General features: G+C 44.5%; 1 protein-coding gene across 1 annotated transcript; it reads left to right on the top strand.

Annotated features, from left to right (window-relative positions):
• The first annotated feature begins 2,439 nt into the window (after window positions 1-2,439).
• On the top strand, window positions 2,440-7,690 carry LOC125528268 (CDP-diacylglycerol--serine O-phosphatidyltransferase 2). Its single transcript, XM_048692765.1, has 12 exons — window positions 2,440-3,058; window positions 3,816-3,881; window positions 4,050-4,109; window positions 4,278-4,368; window positions 4,517-4,571; window positions 4,668-4,747; window positions 4,854-4,970; window positions 5,067-5,151; window positions 5,776-5,867; window positions 6,685-6,938; window positions 7,038-7,126; window positions 7,233-7,690. Exons 1-12 carry the CDS (start codon window positions 2,928-2,930, stop codon window positions 7,358-7,360), a joined length of 1,248 nt encoding a protein of 415 aa, XP_048548722.1. The 5' UTR covers window positions 2,440-2,927; the 3' UTR covers window positions 7,361-7,690.
• The last annotated feature ends 6,042 nt before the right edge of the window (window positions 7,691-13,732 follow it).

Raw genomic sequence — 13,732 nt, 5'->3', positions numbered from 1 at the left:
CACTCCGTACCCTTGGCCAATATATTCACCTTGGCCGCCTTGGGCAAGATTCCTCTGTACGTACTCGTTGCCAGAGTCTCACCCGGCCCTGCCTATGCCTGCCCACCTACCTACGTACGTACACGCCTACATGTGGTGCGAGTAGCAAACGACGGCGAGTAGTCGAGCAGGCTAGAGAAACACGACAATGTGTACACTCATATCGCATATGTATTTGTCTTTTTAACAAACACAATACAGACACAGACGCTTATACATACGCACACTCATCCCTATGAACGCAAGCACGCACACGCTATCCCTGCGAGCATCTCCGAGAAACTGAGCCAGCACATCATCCTGAGATTGAGAAGTCGCCACAGACGTCTTCGTCTCCTCCCATTGAACGCACACATATGTATGTGTTGCAATTTACTTTGATGGATGGGTTTTCCGACACGTACATCATATCTTTTATTGGCAGTTAACGAGTGAACTGAGCATGGTTTAGACAGGCTAGATATTTTGTGATGGAGCTTGCACAATGTCTATTTTTTTCATGTGGAAAGGTGCTTACAGAAATAGGGGTTTCATAGGGTGAGTACGTGTTTCTCAAAAGAAAATTCAGGATTGACCACATTTACATGCTTTGTAAGGATGTAGTACTTGGTGTTTGTCCTGCCTCTCGTGGCAGGTTTCCACTGCGGTTCTTGTAACCCATGGCGGGGTGTATTGGTCATTGGAGATTCTGGTGCATTTTTTTTACAACCTTTCTTTTCTAACAACACTTTTTTTGATGATATCAAGAGTGTTCTTCACGGGCTTGCTAAGAAGACGGAGATGAAAACAATGTTCTGTTTTTAGTTTTGTTAGGGTTTGTGTCATACTTAGGAAGATGAGGCGGAGGCGGCTTCTTGAAGATGGGATAAGGTCATCTCTGCCTAGCCCTCGTCCCGGCGATGTTTGGAGGGCGTATGGAGGTGTGTCTCTGACGGATCTCGTGGTCTCTGTTCGTCTATGTGTATCCATGTTGGATCCTTCCTATCTAGACTTCTTTTCATCGGGCGTGGTTGCTGTTATGGTGCGCTGATTCTATGGGGCCTTAGCACGACGACTTCTCGACTATTTACTACAACAATGTTTACCCGTTTCCGCTGAGAGAGGGACGATGACGGTGGCACATCTTCGGCTCTCTCCAGTGCTTGTATAGTCATTGTTAGGTCGTCTACGAACCTGGATGTAATTCTTACTTCTGGTGTATTTTTTATAGTACCATGACAGTTGATAAATACTCCCTCTGTCCCAAAATATAAGAACGTTTTTGACACTATGTTCTTATATTTTGGGACGGAGGGAGTAGATTGAAAGTTTTCTAAAAAAAGAGATAAAAGAAAGCATATGGATGAAGACTATTATGTATTTTTTTTCCGGCCTTGTTTGGTTCATAAGTTCTAGGATTTTTTTTAGTCCCAACTAAAAAGTTGCTAGTCTCTAAAAAGTCCTTATTTGTTTGGTTCCTGAGACTAAACATGGACTAAAAGACCATGTTACAACTAAGGCCTCCTTTAGTTTGGAGGAATTTCATAGGAATTTTAGAGGATAGGATTCTTATAGGAATTTTTCCTTTAGAGCCCTTTGGTTCATAGGAATAGATTTCTATTCCTATATAGGATTGGTTCCTATCTTCCACATTTCATAAGAAAATAAAAATGAGCCTAGACTCAATGAAAAAATTCCTTTGGTGTCAATCAAATGACATCTCGTTTCCTATTCCTACTCATATGATTTGAGATACATGCCATCTCATTTCCTACAGAATTCCTATTCCTATGATAATCCTAGGATAGAAATGTTGTAGGAATAGGAAAATCATAGGAAGTGAGATGACATGCATCTCAATTCCTATAGAGAAAGAGATGTCATTTGATGCATAGGATATGAATTTTTCCATTGAGTCTTAGCTAATGTTTTTTTCCTCCAAAATGTGAAGGATTGATTTCTATCCTATATAGGAATATGAATCCACTCCTACAAATCAAAGGGCCTCAAAGGAAATTTTCCTATGCAAATCCTATCCTATAGAAATCCTATGACATTCCTACAAACCAAAGGAGGCCTAAAAGTCCCAAAAAGACTCTTCTTAAGGGCATTCTTTCATAAATCCCAACTGCCCACTTTAAGTCTCTATAAGTCCCTTATGTTTTGTTTAGATGAGACTAAAATGGATTTTTTTGAAGTCCCTATATCAATAAGTCCCCGTAAACAAACACGTACCCTTTTTGTTTTAGTGTTTCAATGTATTTCTATGCGTTGTTTGACGTTTCTCACAAGTCACAATTTTCGTGGTGTTTCTGTGAGAAAAATACAAGTGGAATCCAACAAAATTGGTTGGTGAACCGGGCCGGGAATAATGGCCCTACCTAGGTGCCAGCCGAGCCCGGGGAGCCGGGGGACCTGCCAGAGAGAGAGAGGGGGAGCGTCGTAGGCCGGGCCAGGGGGCAAACGGAACGGCGGTGGTTCCGTGATTTCCGTGGCGCCGCCGCGTCGTACGTGGACACTCCATCGCACACGCCTCCTCCCCCGTCCCGTCCCGTTTCCTCCCGATTCCCTCCGCCTGCCTTCCTTCTTTAAAGAAGAAGAGCGCCGCCGCCTCCTCCTTCCTCGGCTCCCACCGGCTCCGATCGCCCGCCGCCTCCGCTTCCGCCAAATTCTGTATCCTTCCTAGGCCAGCGCTACGGATAGGGCCACGAGGGCAGCTGGAGTCCTCAACTCTCCCTTGATTTCTCGGGCGGCAGTTGCCAGCCTATCCATCCATACGTGTCGGGACGCTGGCGGCAGGCCGCCTTCTTGGCGTCTAGCCACCTCCTCCCGAGCCTCCGTCTGGCCGGCGGTCGCCGCCGCCGATAGTCCGCGGCGTCCGTTCTGCCGTTCCTCTGTTTCGGGCCGGCATGGAGGCGGCGGCGGCGAGGCAGAGGGCGCGGCCGCGCACGCCGCCGGCGGAGGAGTACGACCCGTGGACGGCCTGGCTCTACAAGCCGCGCACCATCTCCGTGCTGCTCGTCGGCGCATGCCTCCTCATGTAAGCAACCGAATCACCATCCCCATCCCCGGTCGATTGATTCCTCTCGTGCTCGTCGCAATTCCCGAGCTTTTTTTTTTTATCTTTTTTCTTCTTCTTCTTCTTCCGCCGGCCGTGCGGTGTGACCGACTGTGAAAGTCAAAACCAGATGTGAAAAAGCGTGCGCTCTGCGCCGGGGCAAGTACAAGAGCGTGCAGGGATATCAGGTGCTGCAACAGTGTCAGAGTTGTACACCCTTCATGGCTGTTTTATTTTCCAGAGAAGAATACTTTTTTTTCTCAGTCCAAGTTTAATGGGCTTCGTGCCAAAGGATTCAACTTTTCAATGAATGATTGAAGCATAATGAGCCAACCTAACCTAGGAGAGTGTAGGGGTAGGAGTGGTGATGAGAATCCAAATCTTTTCCGAATATCTCATGCCAATTTTTATCATCTGAAAATATTCTTCTGCTGCTCGGCTGCATTTCGCCTCATTCTAGAAGAACACCCTTGCTGTTGCTTGATGAATGGATGGATGAGAGTGACAACTGCCCCCATCAAGCTTAGAGGAGCTAAACAAACCCCAGAGACAATCCTCCCTTGAGTGAGCTGAGTGCCAAGCCATCCCATCTCCCATAAGAAAGATGTGTCTGAACTCATGCGGGTCAAGCAACGGATTCAGTAACTTGTAGTACTACTGAAGAAATGTGGACTGTTCTTCTGCTCATTACTTTCTCTGGAGGCCATCTGACCTGAGATTCAATTGTTTCCCGTTTCAGCTGGGCGAGTGGAGCTCTGGACCCGGAGGGCGCTGCCTCCCACAGCAGCTCGACATCTATCAAGAGGTACTATGTACTAGTAGTAGTATGGCTGAATGCAACCTGAATTTTCCTTTTCGCTGTCATGTTTAACACGGCTGGGGAAAAATGGGTTCTGATGCCGCCTTTTCGGCAAAAATGATTGGGGAGAGCGAGCGACGCTGACATGATTTTTGCCTTGCTGGCGCTTTCCAGGGGTGTCTGGGCTATGATTGCGGTGTTCCTTGCCTATTGCACACTCCAGGCACCATCAACGTGAGTTATTTTTTTCTCAGTTTTTAAGTTTTTCTGTAGAAACTGAACATTAGTGCTTAATTATGCAAATTCAGTTGATTTAAGATTCTTGTAAATTTGCTTGGTGTGCTGGTCTCATTGGATGATTTGATGGACAATAATTCAGCCATCTGGCAAAAATTGTGACAGGATACTTATTCGGCCCCATCCTGCTTTCTGGCGCCTGGTGCATGGGCTGGCGGTTGTTTACCTTGTTGCTCTCACGTTTCTTCTTTTCCAGGTTAGATATATGCACACTATTTGTTACTGTTCTGTTAGCATCTTAACACATTGATTTTGACACTTCATGAGTAAATGCCACAAACGTGCATGTGTGCTACATCATAGATTATACAGTGCCTTCTCCTAATTTCTCCCTCGTTTTCCAGAATCGTGATGATGCTCGCCGGTTCATGAAACACCTTTCTCCTGATCTTGGAGTTGGTAACGTCTTTGTGTGAATTAGTTAGTTTCACATTCAACAGTGGTTAAAATGTGAAAAGATTGTTCATAATCCCCTTTTTTTTTACCCAAATGCAGAGTTACCGGAGAGATCCTATGGAGCCGATTGCCGTCTGTATGTTCCAGAAAACCCTAAAAACAAGTTCATAAATATTTATGTATGATTTCCATGTGAACCTTCCCATTTCATGAAGATGGCCTAGTTTTTATTGTTGCTGTCATTATATTCCACCAAATTTGACGGCTTCCGTGATCAATATATAGGAGACATTGTTTGATGAATTTGTGGTCGCCCACGTTTTGGGCTGGTGGGGCAAGGCTGTAATGATACGGAATCAAGCTCTCCTTTGGGTCTTGTCGATTGGCTTTGAGCTAATGGAGGTTAGATCTGGTCGTCTTGTTTGGGAGGAGTTATGTTTTTTGTCTCCTTATTGCCGTCTTTGACAGTGAAGTGTGCTTATTATCATCTTTTTGCAGCTTACGTTCCGACATATGTTGCCAAACTTTAATGAGTGCTGGTGGGATAGTATTATCTTGGACATCTTGATCTGCAATTGGTTTGGTGAGACATCTAAAGGCACTTAATGACTTCGCATACCTTTTTCATGCCTTGTATTACCCAGAAATTTCCTGTAACAGATTTATGCATATTCAAATAGCCGAGTACTTCTCGCTTTGCTTGATTTGATACAGTTCCTCTGAATCTGACCTTATCAACTGTAACATGATAACATTAAAAATGTTGATGTGATGTATCCAAAATTTGGAAGGACTGGATAAGCTGTAGTGCCTGATCGACATACTACTGATTGCTATACATAAGATACTTCCTACTTGACAATAAAATTTAGTTTCTCTTGATCATTTGCTTCAGTGGTAGAAACTGGACTTTCTGTTGCAAGTACCACTAGCGAAACAAGTCTTTAATTAATACACAAATCACTATTTCGAATATTGATTGCCCTTATGTTGACGGGATGGCTAGTTTAATTATCAAATGCTATGTGTACGGGAGCTAACGGTGTTCAGGTCATTTAAAATTCATGATATTTCACCTGGACGTCTTTTGAACTTCAGTAAACCATTTCTATCTGTTGCTGCAACACCTCATCATTTTGCCTGAGCACCAACTGCTAGTTCTGTCACAGGTGCAATCTTTTACTGAAATTCTGGTATTCTGATTCAGGTATTTGGGCGGGAATGCACACGGTCCGATACTTCGATGGTAAAACATATGAATGGGTTGGACTGAGCCGACAGCCCAGCATCATGGGTAAGGTATGTTCACTGAAAATACATCAACAGACTAATGGCCGCCTTGTCTCATGATTCAATTGCATCCACAGTCCCTAATGAGCACATCAGTGTTCTTTTGCCACAATGAATGGCCAAGATCCTGTACTTGTCAGATTCCCACGGTCTCCTCTGGCTTTCTAAAATTTACAGTATGAATAATGTTTTGAGTTATGACAGACTCTGACCAGATTGTAGTGCAAGACCAGTAACTCCATGAAACCTTTGCTGTCAGCCAGTTACTGAGGAAAAAGTGAATTGCTTTGACTTCTTGTATGTGAGATACCAGGCAACATGATGCAAGGGCATCCCAGTGGGGCTGTGTCTTGCGCTGTTCAAATCGGTCTTTTGTCATTATTGTTCCATGATTTTTTCCCCTTCCATAATTTGTCTGCTGCATGCCAATTATCTATGCATTTATCTGGCACTGTACCCACATGTGAACAGTCACAGCCTGTTACAAACAACCAAACTTGTTAATCAGCCTTTGTACAGCTAAGGAATTGGTATGATGGTATGGCCTAACAAACGTTGATTTGGAAGGAAGCTAGCTAGAGTCTGAGAAAAGGAAATGTTGTTTAAAAGAAACTATACTGTTTCTATCATCTTTTCACAGTTTATTCATGGGAACTTTTGACTGACTTTATATTAGTTAACTAAACTTTAATAAAAAAGTTCAACATAAGCTGGTGTCAGTGTTGTCAGTGTGATTTTTCGTTGAATCTTGAAGCTTAGCTGTGCAGACTAGTTGGTTTTGATTCAGCCTGCTTACACCATCTACTGCATCCCTTTTAATTTGCAGGTGAAAAGATCGTTGAGCCAGTTCACTCCTGCACAGTGGGACAAGGATCAATGGCAGCCCTTCATGGGGCCGTTGCGGTTCATCCAAGTGTTGTTCCTCTGCGTCGTTTTCATGATGGTGGAGCTCAACACATTTTTCCTTAAATTCTGTCTCTGGATCCCTCCAAGGAATCCCTTGGTTGTGTACAGATTGATCCTGTGGTGGCTGATTGCGATCCCGACCATCCGTGAGTACAACTCCTACCTGCAGGACAGGTACTTCTCAGTTCCTCTGCACAAACCTGTGAACAAATTAAGCATGCATTTATTGATGGACTTTTGACATTTGGCCATGAACTGTTTTGATCACCTCAGCAAACCGGTGAAGAAGGTCGGGGCTTTCTGTTGGCTCTCTGTAGCCATATGCATAGTGGAGCTTCTTATCTGCATGAAGTTTGGGCATGGTGAGCTCACCTTTCTCACCTCGTCACATATACCCTGCTGTTTCATGCGCTGCAAAATCGGCATTTAAGTGTCTTAACATACGGAAATCGGAATTAATCTGGCCAGGTCTTTTTCATGATCCGATGCCTACCTGGCTGATCATCTTTTGGAGGTCGGCGGGGATAGCGTTCGTGGTCTTCTTGCTCGCGTGGTCGTGGAGGAACCACCAGAAATTCCGGAGAAAGAATCTCTGATAGTTTGGTGTGAAGAATGATTTCTACTGGAATCACTTCATAGTTGCTTTTTTTTTATACATAGGCTGTACATATATGATGTAACTTAAAAACCTCAGGGGAGCAAATTCCATGTTGCTCCTGACAGTGACACGAACCTGGTCTGTCACAGCAGCCCATTGTTGCCAGCATCATAAGATTGACAATTCCAGATCAATCAACAATAATGCATCAAGGCATGATGTAACGAGCAAATAAATTGAGATTGTCACATTGATTGGGGTCTGTCTCAAAATGCTCGGACAATCTTTGTGTACAAAAAATATACAAGTCTGGGGCTGTTTTTCTGTTTGCGATGATTTTTTTTTTGGGGGGGGCGGGGGGGGGGGCGTTTCTGATGCTTACTAAAGCATTCTGGACAACAAGAAGAAAAGAGTCCTCGTAAAAAAAAAAGAGTCCTTAAGGAGTTAAGAAAAAAGGAAGTCCCAAGCATACTTATTAAATAATGAAAATTGTAGGAGAATATGATTGGTTAATAGTTAGACTTTGTCACAAAAATTGTACTAGTATTTTCCTGTAAAAAAATATAATGGCTGGACTTTGCCACACCTCTTCTTCTAAGTTGTGTGGCAGGCCACAGGCGTGTTAAAATCGTTCCAAAATAAGTTGTGCCAATAATGAAATTTGCGTGTTCAAATCATTCCAAAATAAATTGTGCCAATAATGAAAATTGCAGGAGTGTATTCAAGTAACAAAAATTGCAGGAGAATATGTTTGATTAATATATTTTTTAGAATGTTTGGTTAATAACTGGAATATAAAAGCTAGGTTGCAAACATTGACTTCTTGCCGAGGATCATTGAAATTAGCAGGCAAATGAAGTTTTAGAAAGTAGGAAGAAGTCAAAAGGGGTGATAAAAAGGGCAAACGGATGCTACCGAGAGCAATAATCCTAGACCTACGAACTAATTCTCTGCCCCCCTCCGCCCCCCCCCCCCCCCCCTTTTTTGGGGGGGGGGGGCCCCCCCCCCCCCCCCCCCCCCCCCCCCCCTGATTTTCAGTGGGGTGGGCCCCTCCTCTCTCCTAATCCCTATCATATTCTGCCAACTGGCTAATTACTTAAAAGTTTCATAACTCCATACGTAGATGTAGCATTGCTCCTACAGAGAGAGAGCTCCTAATGCGCGCGTAAAATGGTTTTGGGAGCGACCTAACACACACCCTCCCCCTAGAGGGTTAACTGGACTGACCCACATAGCATCACGAGCTCTACCAACGAGGTTCTTTGGTGTTTCTTTTTATCTATTTTGTTGATGGATTTTCTTTTACAAAACGAGTTTTCAGTCAGTTTTATGTACTTTGGCCTGTTTTATTCTCTATTAGATAATTTCTAAATTTAAAATGTTCGTTAATTCCAGAAAATGTTCGCAAATTTTAAAATATTGTACCAAAAATGTAAAAAGTGTTTCCTGATTCAAAACATATTCGTGAATTTCAAAAATAATTTCTGAATATCAAATAATATTCACTGAAACAAGTGTCCCAAATTTCAAATCTTCGTTCCAGAATTTTAAAAAATGCTTGCAGAATTTCTAGATATCAAAAAGTATTCATGAATTTGAATTTATTTCCAAAAAATTTGGATTTAAAAAATTGTTCTGAATTTTAAGAAATGGTTCCAGACTTGCAAACTTTTTCTTGAATATGAAAAAAGTTCCCCAATTCCGAAAAATGTTCACGAATTTGAAAATATTTGTGAATTTGAAAAAATGTTGTATTTTTGAGAAGTTCACAAGGTCAAAAAATTAAAAGCGAAAAAGACAGGAAAAAAACTTGATTGAGGTAACGTTCTAGAACCAACCAAAAACCGGTGCGACCGTGGGATAAGAAACGTGGAAGAAGAAGCCGTGAATAGGCCGGCCCATAGAAGCGCTAGCACTACTACTGTTATTTTTTTTGCAATCAATTCAGAGAGCTTTATTCAAACAAGAGCATTCCTTGAACAGTCAACCATAAGGCTTGTCACAAGGAAGCTGGAAGTCTCATCAAGCCAGCTTTCCGTTACATGCAATATGCAAGCACGCTTAGCACATAGATGAGCCGGAATATTCGCTGACCGATTTACATGTTGAACAACAAAAAGAGAAAAATCACGAGCTAGCTCTCCAATCTGAACTAAGATAGGTGCCACAATAGATCTCGAATTATGGCGAAAATTCCAGAGATCAACCATCTCCATGCAGTCTAATTCCATTATCACATGTGTGAAGCCTCGAAGTCTTGCAAACAACACCCCGTCACGAAGTGCATAAGCTTCAGCCAAGAGGGGATCGGTGATTCCCATGTATGGTTTACACCAAGCTCCTAACATCTTGGTTGCCGAACGAGCCACACCACCTGCACCTCGAGTGCTTGTGTCGAAGTCAATGGCGCCATCTGTAGTGATAGAAATGTGATCAAACTCAGGTGACCGCCACCCATGCCCCGCCATGGTCATAGTAAGATTCCGAGGAAGATCTAGAATGGCGAGAGCCTTTCTCGTCGGATGCATTGATGTTGCCGGATCTGTTCCTTCCTCATTGTGTTTGATTTTGTTGCGGGAGTGCCAAATGGCCCACATGATCGTAATGATCAGTGGCTTGTCCTTCTCTGAGAAACGATCATGACATAATATATCCCTCACCCAAGAGTCTGGATGGAGCCGAGGTAGATGAAGATCAAACCATGACCGAGCCTCGTGCCAGAACCTCTTCGCATGCGAATAGTACATCAACGCATGTTGGAGGTCTTCATCTCTAGCTAAGCAGATATTGCATCTGCTAATCTCACTTATATGCCGCCTCTTGAGTGTGTGCTCATCTGGAAGAATGCCGCGGATAACTCTCCACCAGAACACCCTCACCTTCGGGACAACATTGAGCTTCCAAAGTGCAGACCACAACTGTTGATCATCCCGTGAAGTACCGGTATCCGCCCCTTCCTCTAGAGCTAAACGCTCTTTCTGAGTCATAAGAGCACGGTACGCCGTCTTGACAGTATAGTTGCATGACTTATCGAGCACCCAAGCGAGAAAATCTTCACCACCGCCTTGCCTCAATGGAATATTAAGAATGGCCTGGCATCTGGCGCAATGAAATTGTCTCGGACCACCTGCTGTCGCCATGACCAGTTATCACTATCTATCAGATCAGAGACCTTGTCGAGTGTGGTAGGCGATGGTTGCAGCAGTGGCATCATGGAGATGGTTCCCGGAATCCATCTGTCAGTCCATATAGAAGTGGATGTGCCATCTCCAATTCTTTTGATCAAACCGGCTTGGAGAGCTTCCTTGCCCGCCATAATCGCCCGCCAAATCTTGGAAGCTGACTTGGGCAGCGTAGCATCCATGAAATCAACTTCCTGGAAATACCATCCTTTTAGCACCCTTGAGCACAATGTATCCGGCTGTGTGAGCAGCCTCCACCCTTGTTTGCCCAACATAGCTAGATTAAACTGGTGCATGTCCCTGAAGCCCATGCCCCCTTTGCACTTTGGCGTCGTCAATTGTTCCCATGAGACCCAATGCATTGCCTTCCTATCAAGAGAGCTGCTCCAAAAAAATTCTTCCATTGGGGAGGTAACACTCTTGCATACCTTCTTGGTTAGAAGAAAAGTGCTCATACTAAACGTTGGTATGGATTGCACCACTGATTTCATCAATGTTTCTCTGCCTGCACATGCCAATAAACGTTCAGACCACCCTTGCATCTTCCCTCGAGCCCTGTCACCAATGTGGTCGAAAGTTTCACTTGTGATGCGCCCCACAACAGTAGGAAGACCCAGGTACCGCTTGCTAAAGGCCTCAACCTGAATGTCCAACATCGCCTTGATTGTTTGCCGCACCGAATCAGGGGTGTTTGTACTGAAGTAAATTGCACTTTTGTCTCTATTAACCCTCTGTCCGGAGGCATTGCCATAAATCTCCAGAATCGTATTCAATCTGTCCACACTTTGTCCACTTGCACTGATGAATATAAGACTGTCATCTGCAAACAATAAATGACTGACCCAAGGTGATCTGAAGCTAGCTCTGATCCCCCTGTCAATATATCCCCCATCATATGACTTGATCAAAGAAGATAAGCCCTCTGCACAAATTAGAAATAAATATGGTGATACGGGATCTCCCTGCCGCAAACCTTTTGAAGGGGTGAAAAAAGGAAGAAGCTCCCCATGGACCCGAATCGAGAATCTGACAGAAGATACACACTTCATAATGAGTCTAGTAAAACTCATAGAGAAACCCAATCTCAACATGATGGCCTCCAGGTAGTGCCATTCGACTCTATCGTACGCTTTCATCATGTCAAGCTTGACCGCACAGGAATAATTCTTCCGCTTCTTCCTCCGCTTCATTGTGTGCACACTTTCGTATGCAACTAACACATTGTCGGTGATCAAGCGTCCAGGAACAAAGGCACTCTGTTCTTCACTAATAATTTCATCCATAATACTCCACATACGATTAGTGATTGCCTTGGCAGCAATCTTATACAGAACCGGACAGAGAGCTATAGGGCGGTATTGAAGAATTGTCTGTGGATGCCGTACCTTGGGAATAAGAGTGATCGAAGTGTCGTTAAGTCCGGTAGGCATGTCACCCCCATTCAGAAAATCCAAAACTGCTCGTGTCACGTCCTCCTGGATAACACTCCAGTGACGTTGATAAAAACCCGCCGTAAACCCATCAATGCCCGGGGCTTTGGAGGCCGCCATTTGGAATAGAGCCTCCCTCACCTTGGTTGCATCATATGGTTTATTCATAAGATCATTCATAGCCTGTGTTACTTTCACCGGAACAAAGTTCAACAAATTATTAACATCATAAAAACCTTGGGACTCATACAAGTTCTGGTAAAAAGCGTGCACTTCCTCCTTGTCCTCTCTTTCTGTTGCACAAACCGAGTCGTCCTGGCGCCTGAGACCGGCAATTCTATTTATGCGTTTTCTCACTGCTGCTTGTGCTTGAAAGTAGGAAGTATTACGATCTCCTTCGCGTAACCAACGGACACGCGAGTGTTGTTTCATCCATATCTCTTCCTGATGCATAGCCTCCCGGAGTTTTGTGACCGTACGTTTCTCTTCATCTGTCGGGCCACGTCCAACAGACTCACTCCGGAGCTTATTCAACTTTCTCTGAAGCTGTTTCACCGTACGTGTGAGGCACCCGAACTCCTTTGCTCCCCATGGACCAAGAGTGCGCCTGAGAAGATCAAGCGAATCTGATATACCTTTTTGCAGTCCCGGGGCGCGAGCATGACCACGCCATGTTTCTGACACAAGCTGATCACAATCCCTGTGTGTTTGCCAAACGTTTTCATATCTAAACTGCCGTGTATGCTGAGATCTACTCGGCAGAGAAGCTTGCACATCCGCTACAACAAAACAGTGATCCGATTCACATGCCGCAAGATGCTTCACTCGGATATACTCATAATGTTGCCGAAACTCCTCATTTGCAAAGGCTCTATCCAGCCTTGCTTTGACATTGGACAGGCCAGCTTGCCTGTTATCCCATGTGTACGCACAACCTGACCAGCCAAGGTCTTGTAACATACAGTCATCTATAACCTCCCGAAAAGCTCGCATCTGCCCCTCTGGCCTGGGTGTTCTACTGAAGTGTTCTGATGCGAAAAGCGTCTCGTTGAAGTCCCCCATGCACAGCCACGCCGAGTGTGGAATACCGAATAAGGTGCGCAGAAAGCGCCAACTATGATGTCTGTTTTCCACTCTAGGAGCGCCATAAAATCCTCTGAATCGCCACTCCAGAGAGTTTTGATTCAAATCCTTCACCACCACATCAATATGACTGGTACTAAAATTCTTCAGCTCAACTGAAACATCCTTTGTCCAGAACAGACCAATACCTCCGCTCAACCCTTCACTGTCGACTGCATAGCAGCCACTGAAACCAAGTCCATATTTTAGAAATTCAACACGCCTGCCTCTAATCTTTGTCTCCATGACGAAGAAAAGAGAGGGTCCTTCTTGCTTCACTAAACTGCGAAGCTCTCGAACTGCCTCGGGGTTCCCAAGCCCCCGGCAGTTCCAACTCATGCATCTCATTGGGACGGGCAGGACCGTGCCGCGGTCTTTGCCGAATTTTCAGGTGTAGGCTTCTTCTTCTTTGGCTCACGTGCAAACTCTCTCCCCTCCCCCTCCTTGTCGTCCAGCTTTCCATCATATATGATTGGGTCCTCTAAATTCTTGCTGTGTTCGCCCTGGCCCGAAGTAAGGAGGAGCTGTTGTTTTGGTTTGTAGACTAGATTCGGCCCCTCCTTCCTCTTATACTGTTGCCTGTTCTTCACAGGTGAAGTTACCTCTACCCCTGCATCTTCCTTAGAACAAGAATTC

This window comes from Triticum urartu, chromosome 1, assembly GCF_003073215.2.
Source record: "Triticum urartu cultivar G1812 chromosome 1, Tu2.1, whole genome shotgun sequence".
Taxonomy (NCBI): domain Eukaryota; kingdom Viridiplantae; phylum Streptophyta; class Magnoliopsida; order Poales; family Poaceae; genus Triticum; species Triticum urartu.
This window is presented reverse-complemented; position numbering and strand designations above follow the sequence as displayed.